Source organism: Myxocyprinus asiaticus, chromosome 2, assembly GCF_019703515.2.
Source record: "Myxocyprinus asiaticus isolate MX2 ecotype Aquarium Trade chromosome 2, UBuf_Myxa_2, whole genome shotgun sequence".
Lineage (NCBI taxonomy): Eukaryota > Metazoa > Chordata > Actinopteri > Cypriniformes > Catostomidae > Myxocyprinus > Myxocyprinus asiaticus.
Window position 1 is genome coordinate 5,560,940 of NC_059345.1, and position 24,661 is coordinate 5,585,600.

Consider the following 24,661-nt stretch of genomic DNA (forward strand, 5'->3'; position numbering starts at 1 on the left):
ACCGATCAGCCACAACATTAAAACCACCCGCCTAATATCGTGTAAGTCCCCCTCGTGCTGCCAAAACAGCTCTGACCCATCAAGGCATGGACTCCACAAGATCTCTGAAGGTGTCCTGTGGTATCTGGCACTAAGACACTAGCTGCAGATCCTTTAAGTCTGGTAAGTTACGAGATGGGGCCTCCATGGATCGGACTTGTTGGTTCAGCACATCCCATAGTTGCTCAATCGGATTGAGATCTGGGGAATTTGGAGGCCAAGTCAACACCTTGAACTCTTTGTCATGTTCCTCAAACCATTCACGAACAATTTTTGCAGTGTCCTGCTGAATGAGGCCACTGCCATCAGCGAATACCATTGCCATGAAGGGGTGTACGTGGCCTGCAACAATCTTTAGGTAGGTGGTACGTGTCAAAGTAACATCCACATGAATGCCAGGACCCAAAGTTTCCCAGCTGAACATTGCCCAGAGCATCACACTGACTCCACCGGCCAGCCTTCTTCCCATAGTGCATCCTGCTGCCATCTCTTCCCCAGGTAAACAATGTACACGTACCAGGCCTTCCACATGATCTAAAAGAAAACGTGATTCATCAGACCAGGCCACCTTCTTCCATCTCTATGGTCCAGTTCTGACGTTCACGTGCCCATTGTAGGTGCTTTTGGCGGTGGACAGGGGTCAGCATGCAAGCAAGCTGCGATGCACTGTGTGTTCTGACACCTTTCTATCATGGTCAGCATTAAGTTTTTCAGCAATTTGTGCAACAGTAGCTCTTCTGTGGGCTTGGTCAAAGTCGCTCAGATCCTTACACTTGCCCATTTTCCCTGCTTCCAACACATAAAATTAAAGAACTGACTGTTCACTTGCTGCCTAATATATCCCACCCCTTGACAGATGCCATTGTAACAATATAATCAATGTTATTCACTTCACCTGTCAGTGGTTTTAATGTTGTGGCTGATCAGTATATATATATTTACCACATGCTGATAAATATACACCCTGAACCTTGAAAGTTCCTTTGAATAAAAGCGCTTGCCATGTGTGTAAATCTAATTTAATGTCAATAACTCTGAATTCGAGGAATGTACAGCTGTCTTGCTTCCTTCCTTCCAAGTGTCTGAAACAAAACCCTTGAATATTATCAAATACTCAGAGCCAAGGACTTTAGCAATTTTGTCAAATCCAGCACTACGTGTTTTCCAGCAGATTCATATAAACTTGTGCAGAATGAATCTCAGAAATTGCGTGAAGCCAGCCAATCAGATTTTGCTTCAGAGAGTCTGTGAACCATCCACAGGTGTGCCATTTGGAGATGGCACTAGTTCTCATGTAATTCACCAAAACAACATTCCCGAGCCAGTCACACACATTTATTCATTTAGCAATCAAATTGTTTTTACAGTTTAGCAATGTTTCCTGCCAGACAGAGGACTGTGACATTGAAAAGCAAAGCATTGGGAAACTGTCTCACCTCGTAGTGTGTGTTTATTGGGCCATTGAAACCATGGAAGCAGCAGCAGGTACAGAAGATAGACTAAAGAAAGAGCATTGTAACGGAAGATGCAGGCTGTGGGAAAAAAAAAGAGAAAAATCAGTTCAGTTAATTCAGTCATATTCATTCATTAACACTGTTATCACACATAGAGGTTTGAAAGTACCCCTAACCCTAAGAGTTAGCGATAGTAATAGTGATGATTTCCTTGTCCACACACGGTCCCTTTAAACCATGATTGCCTTTTGTCCAGTCTAAGCTGGTTGGCGTGCAGTTGTGCCCTCTTTACAGGTCTTTGATGATGTTGATAAAGCACACACCCTTCATCAAGCTGATAGGCCCACATGCAAAGTATTCGGAGACTAGTTCAGACACTATGAGGGTCTGCCAAGGCATACGGGAGCTCCCTGCCCCCTGCAGCGGCTAGAAAAGGAAACCTCCCTGTGACGTTTATTTTCCATTCCATCCCAACAACACCTCAGAGCCTACAAAACTCTTCTGCTGTCCCTAAATCTGTAATTCAAGCAGATGACTGAATGCTTTGTTTGAGAAGTCTGTCTATGGCCGGCGGCCAGAAAGTTTCACAGGCTTGAAGGCTACAGAGCTGTAGGGACCATTACGATGCAGGAACAAAGACACACAGTGTTCTGTGAATGGGGCTCATGATTTCACCCGAAAAACAGTGCTTTAAAGGAACAGTCCACCCAAAAATGAAATTGATGCCATTATTTATGCACCTTCATGTCGTTCCAAACCCGTATGACTTACTTTCTTTCGTGGAACACAAAAGGAGAATTTTCAAAGAATATCCTGGGCTACTATTTTCCATATAATGAAAGTGAAGAAGGACCGGGACTTTCAAGCTCCAAATTCAGATTGTACCATTGTAGTTCAGCTTCATTCAACATGTATAAACATTAATCGGACCACAATTGGCCACTGCATGTTGTGCATGCATGCACTGTAAAACATTTTTACATAATTTTTATGGTAAAAGAACATAAAAAGCTACAGTAAAAACCAGCTTAGCTGGTTGTTACCATGTACTGTGAAAAATTATTTATTTTTTTAACAAGATGGGGTTATTCCATTTAAAATCAACCAAATTTGAGGGACTTCTCTGGCTAATTATTATTATTTATATATATATATATTTAATGCAATGTAATATGTTTTAATGTAAAAAAATATTTTTGATTATATCAAAAGTTATTGATTATATCATACATAGTAAATTATTATCTATTATCTATAATATTATTATAAACACTCAACGGCCACTTTATTAGGTACACCTGTACATCTAATTATGCATGCGATTATCTAATCAGCCAATCATGTGGCAGCAGTGTAATGTATAAAATCATGCAGACATGGGTAACTCGTAGAGGAGTTAATGTTCACATCAACCATCAGAATGGGGAAAAAAAATTTGATCTCAGTGATTTAGACTGGCATGATTGTTGGTGCCAGACGGGCTGGTTTGAGGATTTCTGTAACTGCTGATCTCCTGGGATTTTCACATGCAACAGTCTCTAGAGTTTATAGAGAATGGTGCGAAAAACAAAAAACAACCAGTGAGCAGCAGTTCTGTGGATGAAATTGCCTTGTTCATGAGAGAGATCAACGGAGAATGGCCAGACTGGATCGAGCTGACAGAAAGGCTATGGTAACTCAGATAACCGCTCTGTACAATTGTAGTGAGCAGAATTACATCTCAGAATGCTTAACATGTCGAACCTTGAGGCGGATGGGCTACAACAGCAGAAGACCACGACGGGTTCCACTTCTGTCAGCCAAGAACAGAAAACTGAGGCAGCAGTGGGCCTACCATTTGTGTACCTCAGCAGAAATCCAGATTTGTTAGACTAGGCGATGTTTTTTAAATCATATACTGTCCGGTTTTGGTGAGTCTGTGGCCACTGCAGCCTCAGTTTTCTGTTCTAAACTGACAGTAGTGCTACCCAGAGGTAGCCCATCCGCCTCAATGTTCGACGTGTTGTATGTTCAGAAATGCTTTTGTGCATAGAACTCCTCTGATCTCTGTCATTAACAAGCCGTTTTCGCCCACAGAACTGTCGCTTGCTGGATGGTTTTTTGAGTAAACTTTAGAGACTGTTGTGTGTGAAAATCTCAGGAGATCAGCAGTTACAGAAATACACACCCGCCCGTCTGGCACCAACAATCATGCCAAGGTCGAACTCACTGAGAGCACATTTTTCCCCATTATAATGGTTGATGTGAAGATTAACTTAAGCTCCTGACCCGTATCTGCATGGTTGCTCCTGACCCGTATCTGCATGATATTATACATTACACTGCTGCCACATGATTGGTTGATTAGATAATTGCATGAATAAGTAGATGTACAAGTGTACCTAATAAAGTGTCCGGTGAGTGTATAATAGTATAAGTATTATCTCATAAAGGGGGGTCAAAATGACAATTTTTGCCTATGATTTTGGAGCAAAACTACAGGTCATAAAAATAACCTTAGAAAGGTGGCAGCATCATTATTTTATTTACACACAGAGCCAGGTAGGTCTATTACTCAAATAAGTTGACGATATATGTCATTATATGACAATGATGTGACTCCTAAAACTTTTATTGTTGTTGTTTTTTCCAAAGTTGGATTGCCTGTAATTCCATAACTATTAAAGGTATCTTAATATCCTTTTAGGTTTTGTGTTCAGAACAAACTTTCCTTTTTTAAATGTAATTTTTAAGGCACTATATGATTAGATCCCAGAGATATGGGGCTCACAATATGGCAAATTGTAACGTTTGACCCATTTTTGAAAAACAAATCTGGGTCACGTGGCATGAAGCTAGTTTTGCTTGTCCAACAAAATAACAGTTTGAAGTACAAATAATGTTGAAAGTAGTAAAAACAATAATTTCAAAAATATAGCTGCAAGCAGCAATGAACAGGGCCCAACCCTAAAGCCATTCCCTAAGCACATTGCAAAGAGCTCCAGCACAACAGAGTCACAATGTTTATACCAGCTGAAGCGGGACTCAAACCAGGGTTCACCCAGTCCTTTGAACTGAAGCCCAGAGATCTAACCACTGCACCACACAATCAACAAGTCTGACTGATGTCAAAGAGATATTCTTGGTTGAGAGTATACAACTAGGGGGGGGCTACGCACCTTTAGTGCTTGGCCCCTAATTACCATTTTTGAGAGTTCAAAATTACACATTTGTTTTTTTTTTGTCATTTTGGAGCATGAAATCCCCAGTCATCATTCACTTTCAATATACGGAAAAGAGCTGCCAGGATATTCTTCAGATTCAGCTTTTGTGCTGTACAAAAGAAAGTCGGGGGCCTGGGTAGCTCAGCGTGTATTGACGCTGACTACCACCCCTGGAGTCGTGTGTTTGAATCCAGGGTGTGCCGAGTGACTCCAGCCAGGTCTCCTAAGCAACCAAATTGGCCCGGTTGCTAGGGAGGGTAGAGTCACATGGGGCAACCTCCTCGTGGTCACGATTAGTGGTTCTCGCTCTCAATGGGGCGCGTGGTAAGTTGTGCATGGATCGCGGAGAGTAGCATGAGTCTCCACATTCTGGGAGTCTCCGCAGTGTCATGCACAACGAGCCACATGATAAGATGTGCAGACTGATGGTCTCAGAAGCAGAGGCAACTGAGACTTGTCCTCCACTACCCGGATTGAGGTGAGTAACCGTGCCACCACGAGGACCTACTAAATACTGGGAATTGGGCATTCCAAATGGGGATAAAAAGAAAAAGAAAAAAAATAAAGTCACACAGGGTGAGTAAATGATGACAAATGTTATTTTTGGGTGAACTATCCCTTCAATGCAAGGAAAAATGCAATGGAGATAACAGAGGTAAACGTGCAAAGCTAGTTTCTTTGATACCTCTTGGCGATATCAAAGTTTTCATAAATGTGACAGTTTCGGAGGGATCTTTTTTTCTTTTAAAAATCTTTTAGGAATGAGTAGATGCAGACAGACAGCTCTGTGATCAATGCATCAGTCTGATGACTGTGTTTTCACTGAAAGCTCCTTCCCTAGTTACCAGCAGCGAATGTGCTCCAACATGAACACAGCAGGGGCTGGTAAAACACTAATAAAAACCAAGCAGTAGCAAAATACTATGCTTATAGTGCTCTAACATTAGTGTTAACAGTGTATACTAGAAGTCGACCGATATAAGAATTTTTTTTCTTCCCAATTTGAAATGCCCAATTCCCAATGCACTCTAAGTCCACGTGATGGTGTAGTGACTCGCCTCAATTCGGATAGCGGAGGATGAATCTCAGTTGCCTCCGTGTCTGAGACATCAATCCACGCATCTTATCACGTGGCTTGTTGAGCGTGTTACTGTGGAGACATAATGCGTGTGGAGACTTCACGCTATTCTCCGTGGCATCCACGCACAACTCACCACACAACCCACCGAGAGCAAGAACCACATTATAGCGACCACGAGGAGGTTACCCCATGTGACTCTACCCTCCCTAGTGACCGGGCCAATTTGGTTGCTTAGGAGACCTGGCTGGAGTCACTCAGCATGCCCTGGATTCGAACTCATGACTCCAGGGGTGGTAGTCAGCATCTTTACTTGCTGAGCTACCCAGGCCCCCGATACAAGGATTTTTAATAGCCAGGGCGGCCGATGGCTGATATACAATGTGGTCTTCTGCTGCTGTAGCCCATCCGCCCCAAGGTTCAACGTGTTATGCATTCTGAGATGCGGTTCTGCTCACTACAACTGTACCTGTCTGAGTTACTGTAGCCTTTCTGTCAGTTCGAACCAGTCTGGCCTTTCTCCATTGATCCCTCTTATCATCAAGGCATTTCCGTCCATTTCACTGGTTGTTTTTTGTTTTTGGCACCATTCTAAGTAAACTCTAGAGACAGTTGTGCGTGAAAATCCCAGGAGATCAGCAGTTACAGAAATACTCAAACCAGCCCGTCTGGCACCAACAATCATGCCATGGTCGAAATCACTGAGATCAGATTTTTGTGCAATGTGACGGTTGTACAAAGTAACATTTATCTTTAACAATGCTATCAAAGTGAATAGCAGGCACAACATTGCCGCTACAACATGGGCTGCCATCTTGATTGTTTTGGGTTGAATGGATCACATGACTGCATCACATGATGACAAATACGTAATTGTTTTTAGATATCTCTGTTTTCCCTGTCCACATTACAATGTTATGTTAAATGTATTTAATTGGGAGAGCTTTTTCGAAAAGCTCCATTATCGCTGTCAAAAACACCATCTCAGTGCGGGTGGAAGGCCAAAATGTAGAGAGAAAAAAAGAAATATATTTCAAAAATGGTATGCATGCATTCCCTTCCTGCATTTACCCAAAACAAAAATGGCCTTTGTCTCTGAACATGCATATGCAGCTCTACAAAGCCCTGACCTGGCAAACAAGTGACAGAATGTTAAACAGTCACAGCTGAGCACACGGTCAGACTTGCAGACACAGCGTATCTCTCTTAAATCACTGTGTTATGTTTCAGTGTGCACTGTTGACATTATACAGATCTAGTAATGTCCCCTCTAGAATGTCACCCTGAGACCTACAGGCTTTTACCACCTGCTGTTTATGGACCTCCTCAGTGTCACCTGCTTGTTGCCAGGTAGAAGGGGCATTCCTTCAAGTTGGCATACCACTAAGTGATTTCTCCACTGGTTTTCAGATTCAAGTGTTATTTGTATAATCATCTCCTTGTTCTATGAAATTGTTTCAAGTTGCTGTATCATTGGTGATATGTGCCTTTATGTTTAGGAAACACTCCCAGCAATGAAACATATCAGATTTTTTATTATGATGACAATTAGAGGTCGACCAACAGTGGATTTTACCGATACGATAACTAAGGTGGAATAGATAACCGATTAATCGGCCGATAGTTTTTCAAATTGATTTATAAAATGTAAAAAAAACAAAAACAAAATCTTAGTCTTTCCTTACTAATATGGGGACAGACAAAAAGGCTACAAGAGTCTAAGATAAAAAATAAATAAAAATAAAAAATTCCAGATGCAGTCTATTTTGCAACCAAATCCTAATAATAACCAGAGAAAAATGAACATTAGGCCGATAACCAATCAATCGGTTTTTTAAAACGATTTACAGAATGTAAAAAAAATAATAATTCTTAGTCTTTTCTTACTAATACGGGGACAGACAAAAAGGCTAGAAGAGTCCAAAATTAGAAAAAAAAAAAATAATTCCAGATGTAGTCTATTTTGCAACCAAATCCATGTACGTGCAGCGTAGTTCTAGCAGGAAGACTAGCAGCTGTACATCATCGCACCATCAACTAGGTATCTCCTATCCAATCACATGTCAGCCATCACTTTATATGTCTGCTCACAATCTATCACATTGCTGTTTCAGTGTGCCAACACAGCAACCTCCACCGCCCTACCACCACCAGTTGAGTCCCGTCCTGCATGGTGGTAGGCTCCTCGCCCCTGCCTCCTATATCCGGCAGGATCTGACGGTTCCGAGTACAACTTCTTTGGACCGCCAGACGGGGCTTACGCCAGAGAGAGACATTACATTTCTGTTTTTTATTCATCAAATAAATGTAATCTAAAACTTTACTCAAGTCTGCAAGTCTTCCTGATAGAACAATAATAACCAGAAAAAAATGAAGATTAGGCGATAACCGATTTATTGGCCGATAATTTTTAAAATCGATTTGTAGAATGTTAAAAAGTGCTCTTAGTCTTTTCTTACTAAGATGGGAACAGAAATAGAGGCTTCAAGAGCTCAGAATTAACACAATTCCAGATGCAGTCCAGTGTGCAAGCAAATCCCAATAATAATCAGAAAAAATTAAGATTTGGTGCCCAACACAGGACTTTTAACTATAAACAAGCCCGGAATAAGCTTACCTATTTCAGGACTCTTATTTTGAAATGATGGAAAATTGGCTCAGTTAGAATGCTCTTTATTTAAGTGTTTACCATATTAAGCTTTTAGGGCCTATATTCGCCAGATTGAGGATTGTATATATCACCAAATGAGTTTTTATTTTTTCTTATTTACAAGAAAGTTGGAGACATGATATATGTGCTACGAGGAACATTTCTATATAGTCTAATTTTTCTTTGCATGCTATCGTTTTGATTTAGAACACTTGATTTATTTAATCAAAATAACAAAATATGCATTGAATTGAGGATAAAAATATGGGCGAATATTGTCAATGATAAAAGACTTAGATCCAACAAATCCCCACGAGGTGTCAGTGATTGTTTTTATTTCACTTCTAGAGGCTGCTGTTATAATGTTGGAGTAAAATAAAATAAAAACTATCGGCAACTATCAGCATAGATTTTTGCAGATAACCGATAATTCCAAAAAGCAACTATTGGGACAGATTAATCGTAATAAAAACACATAGGCTTGCCTCTAATGAAAATATCATCAACTTATGTGTTTTGCTCCATTTACCACAAACCCACAAACAGCATTTTGTGGAGATATAATGTGTCGCAGTGGTTTGAGGTTTAAGCACAGTGGTTCTCACAACTTTCTAGGACCAGTGAATACACATCAACTTTAGCCGGGATCAAACCTACAATCAGTGTCTTCTATTTCACAGTCACAGATGCGCCAATCTGCATACCTGCAAAGAGCAAATCCTCTGCAATCAGAAGACATGTCTAAAATCAGCACTAAACACTCTTCATCTTTTCCAGCCATTAAACTATTAAAATTTCAATTGGATGTCTGTGCACACATGAAACTGGAGTCCAAACATTTTGCTACACCTGCCAATTGCGGCAGAACAGAGAAAATTTACCAGCCATAAATATTTCTAACAGGACAGGAAACTGTATTTTGCTTTATTTTTATTTAAAAAGTATATTTTTTTATCCTATAATGACTGGATTCTCATTTTTTTCCCCTTTTATATTGGTAACAAACAACGCAAGCTCTGTCGCTCCATGAAACAGCACCTGCCAACAGCACCTGTGATTTTGTTGCATATATTTTTGTTTTGGTGGCTTAATGTGAGGAATATTTTACATGTGTGTCAACATATGAACTTTTAGGTAAAAAAAAGTCAGTGACTTTAGTCATACTTGATCAAATATCTAATGGGATGATTTTCACAAAACCTGTCAAGAAATATCCTGGTCCTAATTTAATCTGAAATGAAAAGAAACAAATAAGAATTTATATTTTGCATATTGAAAATGAAGGCTAGTTTTAGGGCCATTAAGATTTTTTATATTGTGACATTATTTTCATGGCAGTTATGCACATTGGTCTCTTTGGAAACCTTTCCAGCACAACCAATCAGAACACACAGCTGTCTTACGCTACCAGCCGGTTTCATATAAACACAGCACACATGCGTTTCCTGCCCTCACGACAACCACATGAGAAGCCGTTACAAATGATGGCCGTCCTTCAGCCCACAGAGTGGAAATAGAAAGTATGGAAAAACAGGAGGTGGTAAGATGCTCTGAATACGAGATGCATGAGAACATGTTGATATGGGCGGTCCTAATGCAGAAACAAGATCTGCTGCAGCTGGACTCACCACTGATCTCACTGTATCGGTATGTGTGGGACAAAAAGTGAGAGAATGGGAGATGAATCAATAGTCAAGTTTCAAAGGCCACTTTCTTTCTTATAATAATTTGATAATATAGTATAATCTGTACTGTACCTCCTTCAAATCAAATAAGGTAATTGCGATAAAATTCCAGCAACGAGTCAGTTTGTCTGTTCACACTGAACTTGAAACAGCTGCTTGACTCACCACAGTCGCAGCCAATCAGAAAATATTTTATTATGTTATGAGAAGTGGGAATTTAGACCAATGAGAGTGGAAGGAGCTACCCAGTGTAACGCACCAGAAATAGAGCACAACAGTGCCTGCCCAATTTTTCAGCCATCTTGGTTTCAGAAGTATTTTTCCCATTCATTGTTTCTATTGAGATTTCATAAAATTCTTTATAAAAGATTTCTAAGATTGACTTGAGAGTATAAGAAGACTGACTTTATGGCATCATTCACAGCGCGTTATCACAGAGACCTAGCGCGTGTGGAGGCTTCATGCTATTCTCTGAGGCATCCACCCACAACTCACCACGTGCCCCACTGAGAGTGAGAACTACATTATAGCAACCATGAGGAGGTTAACCCAACATGACTCTACCCACCCTAGCAACTGGGACAATTGGTTGCTTAGGAAGCCTGACTGGAGTCACTCAGCATGCCCTGGATTCAAACTTGCGACTCCAGGTGTGGTAGTCAGTGTCTTTACTTGCTGAGCTACCCTGGCCCCCCTATGTCAGCCTTATTAACTGTATGTAGTAAAATTCTGATATTTGGTGGCACTACTGATAAGGGTGGGCATGAATAAACCCTATAGCAAATTTGAGACCCCTAGAACAAACTCCATAGCGCCACCACCAGTTCAAACATTCACCTTTTGGCCTAGAAACAAAATCATTTTGCATCTGATCACTCTCCTCCTGATGATTTCAATGGACCCCTTACATTAAAACTCCGCCCATTAAGGAAGCCGCCATCTTGGATTATGAGGTTTACAGTTTAATTTTAAGAATTTTGATTTGCGCTACCTTTCAGAAATTATGCCAATGCAAAGTTAGCGATGTCAACATGAAACAGGCAGTAAGACTATATCTTGGAAACACTTTGTCCTATCTAAACAAAATTTGGTATGCTTCATCAGGACCATGATCTGAGGACACATGCAAAGTTTGGTGACAGCTCCCTATGGGTCAATAAATGTCAAAATTGGCTATTTTGGACCATAACTTTTAAACCGTTTGTCCTAAAATTATGAGGTTGGTGTTGATTTCAACTATACCAATTTTTACAACATCGGCCATATTAGCTCTCTGCCATTTTTAATTTTATGAAAAAGTAATGTATATTCTGAATGCTTTGTCCGATTTGAATGAAAATTGGGAGGCACCTATGACATAACTTCCTGAGGTTACCTGAGACTTGACATGGAAGAGATTCCTTTTTTACGGTCGCTTTATTCCATCGCGCCTGGCTCGGACATGGTGGAAGTCAGACAACATGTTATAGACAAAATGTATGTTAGACATGTACTGTATGTATGCTGATAATTGTAGTATCAAGGATATTAGTAACTATGCATAATAACAGAGACAATGTGTAAAACTACATATTTTCAAACCCACTAGTTGGTGGGTGGTCTAAACTTATAGTGTGCTAATAAAATGTTTTTCATTTCGGTTCGTTCTGAGCAAAAACTGCATTTTTTAGTTCCGGTTCAGAAGTTCCGCAGCCTCCTTTCCAAAAGTTTACCGGTTAGAACAAAACAAAAGAACGTTCTTTTTATAACGTTCTTTTTAAAATGATAGTACTCTGCACAAAGCGGTGGGTGAAATATCAATTCCAGTGTTGCCAGATCTCGCAAGAGAAACAAGCAACATGGTCTGGAAAAACAAGCCCAAAATAAGTAACTTGCCTCACAAAAATAACAGAAAATTAGCAATATTTTTTTCCCGGTGTGGTGGATTTATTGGCATAGAAATCATAACAAGCAGTTAATTTACAGTTAAGTATAATTTTAATTACAGATCTGCTTCTGAGTCAAAACCCGGCAGCATCAAATCTGTATTAATACATCATATCTAACAATAATTTAGTGAAGACTTGGAAACAACTGAGAAATGTAATTTCTCTAATAATGTTTTTCCTTGTATCTGGATTAACCATGCATGTATATGTAGTATTTATACATAGTTCTACGAGTCTTCATTTAGAATGCAACATCCACAATGGTCAATTAGGCAAAGAAATGTGTGATGCAGCAGTTTCCTTTAGGGTCAAAGCACGTTTAATTTTTTCAGGCAACATGACGTGGTGTAGAGCCTAACATTTACTGTGATAAACCCTTTGGCCTTTGGTTTCATTAAAAAATGATCAGAACAAAATTAACAGGTTATAACCGGTTACCAGCATTTAAAAATAAAGTTTTCACTCGGGAAAAATTGAAAATCACTTTTTTCCGGTTTTCGGTTACGTTCTGTTAAAAATTTCATTCGTTTTCGGTTTTTGTTTCTTGAACCATTTTTAGTCCTTGGTTTTAACCTTCCGAGAACTGTTTTAAACAAACCAGTGGTTACAAAAATTTTGTTTTTTATGCATATTTTGCTTTGGGGAGATTTTTGGAAAACCAATGCAAAATTGCAATGCTACGTGGAAAGTATGTCGTGAATCAGTATACCGTGAACATGATTCGGGCACTGGCAAGGGTGTTCATCCACTGACTGAGAATTGGGACACTTATGACTCAATCACCTGTGAAACGTTTACGAGGTCGCACTTTTAAACGTAGCTGTCACACTATCATGCTGTGGCCAAAGCAGTAAAAGTTGTTGGGTGTGTGGACACGTGTGCGCTCCATTTTCCTGGTGAAGTGACCACAGAGGGGCGCCAAAAGTGAGTTGTTTTCAGTTGTACAGGATGTTATTCAGGGAAGAGATACAGTTATGAACTGTAAAACCCAAACCCTAGATCTAACCATCAGTGGAGTAGAAATGTTAAGTTAGAGGGGGGAAAAAAACGCAACCTCTCATCCCTGATAATGCGAACACGATTACTTCCTGATTTCAATGCGGATGCAAACCCAGGTCTCCCACACTGTTGATGCAACGTGCTTCTGGTCACGCCACAAGGGAAGGTAAACATGCTTGAGTCGATGCAAAAATGTCTGATAGGATATGGCGCTTGTGAGTGAGTCGGCATAATGTGGCAGATCCTAGGGTACTGGAACTTTCGGAAACAACATGCCGACTTACTGTGTGATCAAATTGGTGGACCAAGGAAGTCTTGCTGGTTAAGCTACATAAGAAGCCTGGTGAGGTTATCAGCATCCAAAACACAACATAAGCTGGTGACCAACTACACTGGTCATTTCAGAAGGGGATATAGTTTGATGATCAAAAGAATCAATTCAACACCTTTTAGAGAATGTGTAGACACAAATGTATTCTGTGTATTATGAAAGAGTTAGCTACAGTATAAGGAAGTATATTATATTGACATTTTCTGTCCAGGGAGTCTCCAACACATTGGAAGTAAATAATTAAATGTTGCTCACTGAGTTTGGATGTGACTTCAGTTTTTGGAGCAGCAAGAGCTTGTGAACGAAAGTTTCAGTGTGATCGGTTTCCAACAGTGTCATTCCAAGATAATAATTCTTCATATTCTGGCATTACAACTGAGAGTTGAACTCATTCTCCCTTTGATTCAGAAACACTCTCTCCCAGCACTGGAATCATTAGAGGGGAGAATTCTTCAAATGAAATGCAAAACTCCCCAATGCAAAGCCAGGACACAGGAGAAAATACAAAACACATCCCAGATCTCGAATCATTCCTGTTTCATCTAAGCAGATCTTTACCAGAGGTAAGGTAAGACAGAATTAATATATTTCATCATTAGTGGTGACTGAACCATCACTATTATTATTGGGGTTGGGGTTTTTCAAAATGACATGAAGGATACAAAACCTTGTGGTATGTAGAGGAGACGTACGCTATTACTTTTGGGTTATTCGATGCCAAATCAACCAAAAGTTTAGATACTTCCTCTGCTGACATTTTTTGGTTTTGTCAATACTTTTCTAAAGAAAAATAAACATAAATGATTATCAAACCAAAATATTAAATTACATGGACCAATATTTACTGAGTAATCGGCTAAGGAACAGCGCCTTGTTGTACCTAAACAAAGAGGCACCAAAACACTTTGCTGGACTTTCGGTTTCATCGTACCACGTTGGTGGAATGACCTTCCCAACTCCATCCGTGAAGCTGACTCACTTTCTGTCTTCAAAAAACAGCTAAAAACACATCTTTTCCATGAGTACTTAACCAGTCACTAAAAAAACAAATCCACTTGTTGCACTTTAATCTGTGTACTTGAATACTATTCTGATGCTAGTGAAACTTTGTAATGCAGCACTTTTCATAGCACTGTCTCCTTAAGATGATTCGCTTATAATGTATTCCTCTTTTGTAAGTCGCTTTGGATAAAAGAATCTGCCAAATGAATAAATGTCGCCTATAATTTGAAGCAAAACTACAGAGGTCAAAAAATAACCTTTGAAAGGTGTGTATCATAATTTTATTAATATCATTTTAGATTCTGGTTCTGAACAAACTTGTCTTTTGGTATCATCATATTTAAGGCATATATGGTTAAATCCCAGAGATATGGTGCTCTCAATGTGGCTACATGCGTAAATTAATAAATGTTACACATTACACATTTTCAAAAGTGGAAAACCAAATGTGGGTCACGGTATTGTCATAAGCATCTCTACATGAAACATAAACAGCCTATGAAAAGCTGACTTGGGCAATTTCTAGATAACAGAATATCATAGAGACTTGGGAATGGGCTCTTTTTGACTTTGTACCAGTAAGCAACATAGCAAAACCCTAGCAACCACCCAGAACAACTTAGCAACCACAAAGCAATGTTCTGGCAACCTTCAACAACACTCTATCATTGTGGCAGTGAGTTTTGCACGTGCAAGTACCACTTATATTTACTTCAGAAAATGTAAAAATCTAGGCCTACTTGCATGTTTTCCCACTGAAAGAATATGCCTGAGGCAACTAAAATGACAGTCACACTTGATTTGTGGCACTATTGTGTGCACTCCCACAACAATGCCCTACAAAGGTTTGCAGCCTAACCAGATGATAGAATGACAGTCAGGCGCACTGATGGTATAGAGGTGTTTGCAAGTAAGATCAGCCATCTGAGGGGAAAACCTGCACAGCACACAAATCATCTACTCAACCATAACCCTGGTCCAGTCTTATTCTGAAACTCTACTCTGACTAACTGCCTCTTGGCAAGAGAGGATGCCAGCATTTCTGAAACTGTTTTTCGGTCTATAATTAGCTTGTTAGCACTTTGCAAAGACAGACACAGTCTTCGTATACGTCCTCATAAAACTTCCCCTAGACAGAACCAGGGTTATAAAGCAGTAAAAGTAAGAAGTTATGTGCGAAAAATTTATTTAGCAAGAACGATCAAGATTATAGTCAAGACCTCTGTTCCACAGCCTTGTGAGCTGCCTACATAGACAACATTTTAAGGCATAATAAGCACATACTCATTCCTTAAGCAGGGCTGTATAGTGCAATATTTCGTTTATTTGAAAAAAGCCAAAATGGTGGTTATAGTAATAGATTTACAATGGAAGTGAATGGGGCCAGGCCATAAATGTTAAAATACACACTGTTTCAAAACTAAAGCCACAAGATGAAAACATAATGTGTTAACATGATTTTACTGTGATGAAATCGCATCCTTATTTTATATGTGTAAAGTTATTTCCAATATTACAACTTCGTTGCCATGATGACGCAACGCTGTTAAGCCCTCCAAGCCATTTTATCAAACTAAAATGATGTAGAACAGAGATTTTATCACACTATAATCGTGTTAACATGTAAAATCTTTGCGTCTTGTGGCTATACTTTTGAAACAGCTTATTTTAACATTTGGATTGGCCCCATTCACTTCTATTGTAAGTACCTCACTGTTACAATGATATTTTTTATTTTAGTTTAAATAACTGAGGGAAGAATTAAAATGACTTTCAGTAGTAATCACATTATGCTACAAATGCTGTCAATGAGCTTAACTTGTGTTAAGATCAGTCATTATCCCTATAATGCCATGTGTATCAAATATGATACACAACGTTTGATGGCTCCTGTTTCACTCTCTGTTCAAGCTGACGAGACAGACAACCTATGGTATGTAAGTTTCAGATGTTTATGGCACCATCTAGTGGTTATTTGTGACAAAAAGTGGTTTCAATGTTTATATCGATCTATTTAAAATGATGGCGAAAAGTGACTCTTATGCTGGGTTAAATGACAGCTTATTTTAATAAAGTAAAAGTGACAGTTACTGATATATTAAAATGAGTATTTGCCAAATATAAGCAACTTGTGCTTGATTCACATTTTGAATATTATTTTATTGAAAATCCCCCTTTGAAATCCACATATCAAATATGATACAACAGGCTTTTGAGGAATATCTCTCAATCATCATTACATTACATTCATGCCCACCACAAAAAAATCACAGCGCTTTGACAATTCTGACATATACATTTTATAAGATATATTAAATGTGTTAACTAATATTTCTGTGTATTTACATACACTATATTGCCAAAAGTATTTGCTCATCTGCCTTTAGACGCATAAGAACTTAAGTGACATCCCATTCTTAATCCATAGGGTTTAATATGACGTTGGCCCACCCTTTGCAGCTATAACAGCTTCAACTCTTCTGGGAAGGCTTTCCACAAGGTTTAGGAGTGTGTTTATGGGAATTTTTGACCATTCTTCTAGAAGCGCATTTGTGAGGTCAGACACTGATGTTGGACGAGAAGGCCTGGCTCGCAGTCTTCGCTCTAATTCATCCCAAAGGTGCTCTATCGGGTTGAGGTCAGGACTCTGTGCAGGCCAGTCAAGTTCTTCCACACCAAACTCGCTCATCCTTGTCTTTATGGACCTTGCTTTGTGCACTGGTGCGCAGTCATGTTGGAACAGGAAGGGGCCATCCCCAAACTGTTCCCACAAAGTTGGGAGCATGGAATTGTCCAAAATCTCTTGGTATACTGAAGCATCCTTTCACTGGAACTAAGGGGCCAAGCCCAGCTCCTGAAAAACAACCCCACACCATAATCCCCCCTCCACCAAACTTCACAGTTGGCACAATGCAGTCAGACAAGTACCGTTCTCCTGGCAACCACCAAACCCAGACTCGTCCATCAGATTGCCAGATGGAGAAGCATGATTCGTCACTCCAGAGAACGCGTCTCCACTGCTCTAGAGTCCAGTGGCGGCGTGCTTTACACCTGGTGATGTATGGCTTGGATGCAGCTGCTCGGCCATGGAAACCCATTCCATGAAGCTCTCTACGCACTGTTCTTGAGCTAATCTGAAGGCCACATGAACTTTGGAGGTCTGTAGCGATTGACTCTGTAGAAAGTTGCCGACCTCTGCGCACTATGCGCCTCAGCATCCGCTGACCCCGCTCTGTCATTTTACGTGGCCTACCACTTCGTGGCTGAGTTGCTGTCATTCCCAATCGCTTCCACTTTGTTATAATACCACTGACAGTTGACTGTGGAATATTTAGTAGCGAGGAAATTTCACGACTGGACTTGTTGCACAGGTGGCATCCTATCACAGTACCACGCTGGAATTCACTGAGCTCCTGAGAGCGGCCCATTCTTTCACAAATGTTTGTAGAAGCAGTCTGCATGCCTAGGTGCTTCATTTTATACACCTGTGGCCATGGAAGTGATTGGAACACCTGAATTCAATTATTTGGATGGGTGAGCGAATACTTTTGGCAATATAGTGTATATGCAGCCTGCTCTGTTATTATAAAGATTATTTTAAATTACAAGCTATTATGATGTCATCTTACCATAAGTTTCTGACCCAATGAAGTTTTACAATTTCACTTTTTTAAATGTCAATATAGTGTTTGGTTCATAAAATACATATGCTAAAATAAAAATATTTTATACATATTGTATTTGATGTGCTGAATTGAACTGTGATATATTTCAATCCATATTTATAGATCAAGGAGAGGAAGTTGTCCAGGCCAAACTCTCAAACATTTGGTCTCTCTGAAAAGCCCAGGGAGTTCTCTGATAATACCCCAATATTTACCACTGTAGCATGTATGGCCTAAGAAAAACGTAAATAAAAAATGTCCTACACAAAAATGAATTGCCGGTTTTAATTATAGTTTGTCTATTTAAAAGTTGAAGTTCTTCTTCATTTGACAGACCATCTAAAAAATGCAGCACTCCTGCGTGAGATATTGAAAAACATTGATGCACACCGCAACGGTCAAAGACGACCGACTAGCACATGCTTACATTGAAAACTACTGAAAAACAGCGAAGTTGATGTTCAATGTGAATGGCACCTTTGCAGGCAGCTGCCTATGTAGGTGGTAGACAGCAAGGCAGCTCACTAGGTTTTGGAACAAAGCTATAGTTTCATAATGATTCTCAAATTTAAACCTAAGTTGACACTGAGGCTTAGCGCTTGTTGGCACCGCCCAGACATGATGAAATATCTAAGAAAGTCTTGCCATGTGAAGCACTGAGATAACACTCCAGAATGATTACAACAGAGGAAATGTCAGACTTCAACTTCGGTCTCCTGAACACACACACTGATCTTTATTTCACACTTTCTTTATTTTGGTCACATACACCCAAACCGCTACACTCATACAGATACACAGTGAGTCAGGAAGTGTCAGAGGATCGGGTGGGGAGCGCCTTGTTTGGCACAAAATCTTTGGCTTCAGCAATTAAATTTCCATAAAATGGCCTATACAGACATAAAAAGCAAGATATTCCCTAAAGAGTTGGAGATTAACTAACTAAAAGTAGCAATACTACTAACTAAAGGGATAGTTCACCCAAAATTTAAATTCTGTCGTCATTTACTCACCCTCATGCTGTTTCAAACCCATATGGCTTTCTTCTTACAAAAGGAGATGTTAGACAAATGTTCTTCTTAATCACCTTTCACTTTCATTGCATATTTTTTCATACAAGGAAAATGAATGGTGACTAATGTTGTCATTCAGCATAACGTCTCCTTTTGTGCTCCATGTAAGAAATAGAATGTTGCAGGAACAGGGCCAACTGTGGCCTAACTATTCCTGAACACCAAAGGGGACCCATCTGGATTATTTTCAATAATATTTTTATTTAAACATGCACAGACAGACGTCTTTGACCGCTTATTACATATCTTGGGCCGCTTTTAAAAGACGCAGTGTCAAGTTACAACTCTGAAGAGGAGAATCCATTCTCTGTCATTCAGCTGCTTCCTCTTGCTGTTTTGAGCTCAAACGCATCATGGACATGTTCTTTCACCCATCTGCACCATTTTTTATTGTTGCTGTATGTAAACATGAGCTGGATGGACGTCTTTGACCGTTTAGATGCGTTTCTGGCGATGTGCATTTCAGTGTAGGATGATATTGGAAACTGGATGTGTGTGCGTCTAGTTTACACCATCCTTTGGACTATGTATGTGCGTCATGTGAATGTGTCTTCAGCGTATTTCAGCATGGACTGTATGTTTTTTTCGGCGATCAGCGTGGATTGCTTGTGAACCAGTCATAAAATGATTCAAGCTTTGCAAAGGACCTGTTATTGAAGGATGGGGCAGTTAAAAACACTTGGACCTGATGCAATAAGTAAACAGTTTGATAGTTTATGGTGCTGACACCCTGTTTACACTGGGCGCATCCGCTGACATGTTGCAACGCAACGGCTTGAGGCTGTCTACACTGGGCGCGTTGATACAAACTTTGTAAACCATTTATTTGTGTTGTTGGCAGTAGTGGCGCCAGCGCGTGCAGCACAAAATGGAACAGGATATCTGTTTACAGTCGCTTCCATGGTAGACAGCATCACTGATTATAATGGGTTCTATTGCTTTGGACGCGACGTGACTCTCGCATCCGGTGTAGACAGGGTGTGAGTGTTAACAGTTGTGCTTGAGATGAACAGTTTAATATATTCAGATGCAATGTGTTGGATGTGCGTTATGTGTAAGCCCTGAAATTTAGTTTTATAATGTTGTGGAGCTTGTTCATTCTCTTCAGATTGAGTTTCAAATATGGCTGTATTTGAGGGGTTGCACAATGTTAGCCAATCAGAACAGTGGGCGTTTATGATGAAGTTTTAAGGAGGTGCTTATGCCAAAACCGAGCGTTTCAGACTGAGGACCAGAGACAGGGTGGAAAATGATCATATATTCCTAAATTATGACTGTTTTAAGGCAAAAAAAAAAAAAAAAAAACTTTTTCAGTGGACCTCAGGGAAGATAATAAACTATATAAAAAAGAGCATTTTATGACCCGCGAGCAATTAATTGCGAGCAAATTGAAAGTTCATCACAACAATACGTACAGTATTAGAATGTCAGAGACCGTGTGGAGTGGTGGTGGCGTTGTGGACTAAAGCACTGAAGTGGTAAGCAAAAGGTTGTTGGTTCAATCCCCGCAGCCACCACCATTGTGTCCTTGAGCAAGGCACTTAACTCCAGGTTGCTCCAGGGGGATTGTCCCTGTAATAAGGGCACTGTAAGTCACTTTGGATAAAAGCATCTGCTAAATGTAAATGCATAAATGTGAAAGTTATTTTACACCTACCGCTAGTTCTCACGTGAACATGCTTCTCTCATGCACACATGAACGTGCAAAGAAAGTAATTTTTAATAAAAAACGTTTGTTTGTTTCACACCTATTGTATGCCTGCAGAAGACTTGAAATATGGCGCACAAGACTCATGGGCTTCTTTTATGACAATTTTGGGTGCTTTTTTAAGCTTTACAGTAAGGCACTATCAACTGCCATTGTATTGAAATCAGCGAAGGTAATAACCCTTAAGAAGTCCTCCTATTGTATTCCACAGAAAAAAGTCATAAGGGTTTGGAACAAGAAGAGGGTGAGTAAATTATGACCAAGTTTGTAATTTTTGTGTGAATTATCCATTTAAATAGCTTCAACGTAGATAATAACGTTTTGTTAGTATACTGAAGTTTAGCTAACTACTTCTTCCAAAGGATAGCTTGTTTGTAGTTTAATTTTGAGTAGCTTGTAGGGGTAGTGTGTTCGATCAGTTACTGTTGTATGCAAGGTCAGAGGCTCAGTGCTGCTTTGGGAAGTGAAAGTAAAAAGCATGAGGCTTGTTGGTGCAGGCGTGAGGAATGCTGATAGAATGCCACATGCTCTCTGACGTGGATCTCACCTCTTTTTTGAGATTGAAGTGTCAACTGCAATTCTCCAGTGCTGTGAAATGACCTAGGTAAAGGTAACATGAAGTCTAAATGTTGAAATGCCCATTTAATAGGTATAAGGCGTGGTCACATAATCACATTTACCCTCTGCAGACGAGATACAATCACAATCGTGAATTTCAGGTGACGGACTTCTGGTGGGAAAGAATTACCCTTTGTGGATCAACCACTTGATACAGTAAGATACTGCAGTCAAGTATGGACACCTACTAGCAACCGACAATACAGAGATTTTGCAACCTAAAGCGATATAATCACAGTCAGAGTGAAAAGGATTTTATAGTTTGTAGTGGACTGCCATCGGCTTCAGCAGGTCTAAAGGTGATTTGGTGAGAGCATGACAGGTGTAGACCTCTAACATACTTCTGCTCTAGAAGAGCTGACCTCAAGTATGCACAAGCTCTTTGGCATGTTCTAGATTTATCCGTTCACCAGTCTGAATCTGCTCACTGCATGCAGCTAAATTCCTCTTTAATGACCACAACCCACAAGCAGGATAATGTTTTTCTGCTACTTAAGTGATAAAACGGGAAGGATGGCCTGAGTCTCGACATTTGTCCTTACCAACTAAATACGGGTCTGTTTGAGTCTGACTTTATGGTTTCAATTTCTGGATTTCTGTCTCATTCACCTTTCAAAAGCTGTCTTAATCTAAACGATGCAAAATGTGAATTCTTATAAAGAGAGATTTTTCAGTCTGGCCATTCTCCGTTGACCTCTCTCATCAACAAGGTGTTTCCATCCGCAGAACTGCTGCTCGTTGGATGTTTTTGTTTTTGGCACTATTCTGAGTAAACTTGAGACTGTTGTGTGTAGAAATCCAAGGAGATCATCAGTAACAGAAATTCTCAAACCAGCCCATCTGGCACCAACATGCCACGGTCGAAATCACTGAGATCACATTTTTTCCCATTCCGATGGTTGATGTGAACATTAACTGAAGCTCCTGACCCGTATCTGCTGATTTTATGCATTGTACTGCTGCCACACAATTGGCTGATTTGATCATCGCATAAGTAGGTGTATAGGTGTTTTTAAATAAAGTGCTCTTTTGCTGCATTTCCACTATCAGGCCAAATGATGCCATGCTGGTGCTTGCCAGGGCAAGCTGCATTCCCACTGTCACTTCCGGGGCTTCATCAAGCCTTCTCGGGGCTTTCTCAGGGCCAATGGCCTTTGGCCTGGCAATTACCCTTGGACCAAACAAGGCCAACTGGGGATTGAGGCGCTAACTTATCTTGCAAGCTTGCTAATGTTTACAAACGATATAAACTCAATATTCTAGATAACTAGATAACATGATGCTTCAGCTTGCGCTTCCCTCTTGCTTGTGAAATGGGCGGGGTGTGTGACGTTGGCACCAGGGTGCCATATTAAGTGTGGGTTTTACGGCAATGCTGGAGGGCTACTGGCCCGATGGTGGGAATGCAGATCGATTTTGGTCTTGCGGCTCAAGGTCTGAGGCTATTGGCCCCGGCTGGCCAGTTGATAGCCCTGGCTCGCACTGGCTCGATAGTGGAAAAGTGGCTAGTGAGTGTATATTTCAAAATGTTCATTGAAGTGTTTTTTTTGGCTAACTGTTTACATGTTATAACTCATGTAACTCATCTGGTTATCATCTTATATTAAAGAATTGCCAATCAACATGAATGAGACTCCTCTAAGCTTAGAATCACCTGCTAAACTTAAAAATGATTGCATCACATGATCAAGTCACATGATTCAATCCATTCACACAATCAAATAACGTGTTTAAAGTGTGCTAGTTTTTCCTGTGAGTGGAAAGTGAGAACCTGTTCTAGACACCAAAATGTACTTTGGCCAACTTAAAATTAGGGATGCACTAAAATTTTGCCCACCGCGAATTTGCGGCTGTATATGGCATGAAATGCAGGTTGCTGTCTGAGAAATTTGGCCAAAACATTGTATTTTAGAAGACAGCACAATTATTCTGCCTACGTTTTGGAACAGTCTTCATGTGTGGAAGCACGCCTATGATGCCTTAGTAGGGAGCACACTGAGTTTTGGAACAGACCTACAGTATGCGTCACTTTCCATTTCAAGAGTTCATTTTTTAACTTTGGGCTGTGCTGGTTTTTCGTCAGCTTACATAAATTTTTAACAAAGCACAGCAGACCAACTGTTTTCACTTCCCAAAACAGCAAAAGCTCTTTTTAAAGTCTCTGTTAGGCTGAGAAACAACCACCACAAGCTCTCAGACTTTAATTACAGACATCGCAAAAGCTTAGGCTACATTTTCAGCCAGACTCCACTTGGCCCAGACTACTGGAAAAAAAGTCAAAGAGAGAAAAATAAACATGCTAACATTTACCTATTATGTGGTATTTATAAGCATTAAAGATAGATTAGCATTTTATTTGTATCAATAGTACTTTGGGTTAGGAGCTATATGTCCTATTTTTCAAAGGCTGAGTTTGAAATTACGTACTCTTTAGGGCTAGGTGGTTTTTACAAGATTTTTTTTAAAATCGAGAAATATCGCAAACGCTATAGTTAGATACATTGTGCACAGTGTGACTGTAGCTCAGCTTCGTCCATCATGCATGTATACACCAGCTTAAGACCATAACTGGTCTCGGCATGCATGTTGATGAACGGTCTCCTTTCTTTTCTTTTTACAGATAATAAAGCATTAGTTACGTGACAGTTATGGGTGCTTCATTTCAAATCAAGGAGAGGCTATATATGGGAGAATCAAACATCCGCCGATCCTTTTGCCATGATGATTCAGATAGATCGCTAATTATGCTTTGTTCTGTGACGTGTTTCAAGTGTACTGCATCTATAGCCAACATTTGGCAAGCGATCATTCTGACAAACTTTGCTATAAATTATTTCATATTTCTGCGCTGCTCAGCGTGAACCGCTAGAGGGCACGTCTCTATCTGCTGGGGTTTAAGAAAATACACACAAATTGTTTGATATACAATGAGTACTTTCTAGATAAACTTGATAATTTATAGATATTGATTTCTAGATAACTTTCTAGATAGACTTGGTTTAGGTAAAATGAATACCTACACTATCTTGCAGTTTTCTTATTCTATTATTTCTGAACATCTGGGTTTATTAGATTTTAATTTATTTTACTTTGACACACTGTTGACAACTTCCCCCTGTGGTGCATTTGTAAATTTTTCTTGCACACCTTTGTTTTCCGCAGTGGTTCCCAACCCTGTTCCTGGAGGCCCCCAAACACTGCACATTTTGTATATCTCCCTTATTTGAC

General features: G+C 39.9%; 1 protein-coding gene across 1 annotated transcript in view; it reads right to left on the reverse strand.

Moving 5' to 3' along the window:
* Nucleotides 1-24,661, reverse strand: part of LOC127454009 (piezo-type mechanosensitive ion channel component 1-like) — a 141,822-nt gene that overhangs the window by 103,027 nt on the left and 14,134 nt on the right. Inside the window, exon 2 of the mRNA XM_051720917.1 lies at nt 1,476-1,571. Coding sequence (XP_051576877.1) covers nt 1,476-1,571 — 96 coding nt within the window. The remainder of the gene's footprint in view (nt 1-1,475; nt 1,572-24,661) is intronic.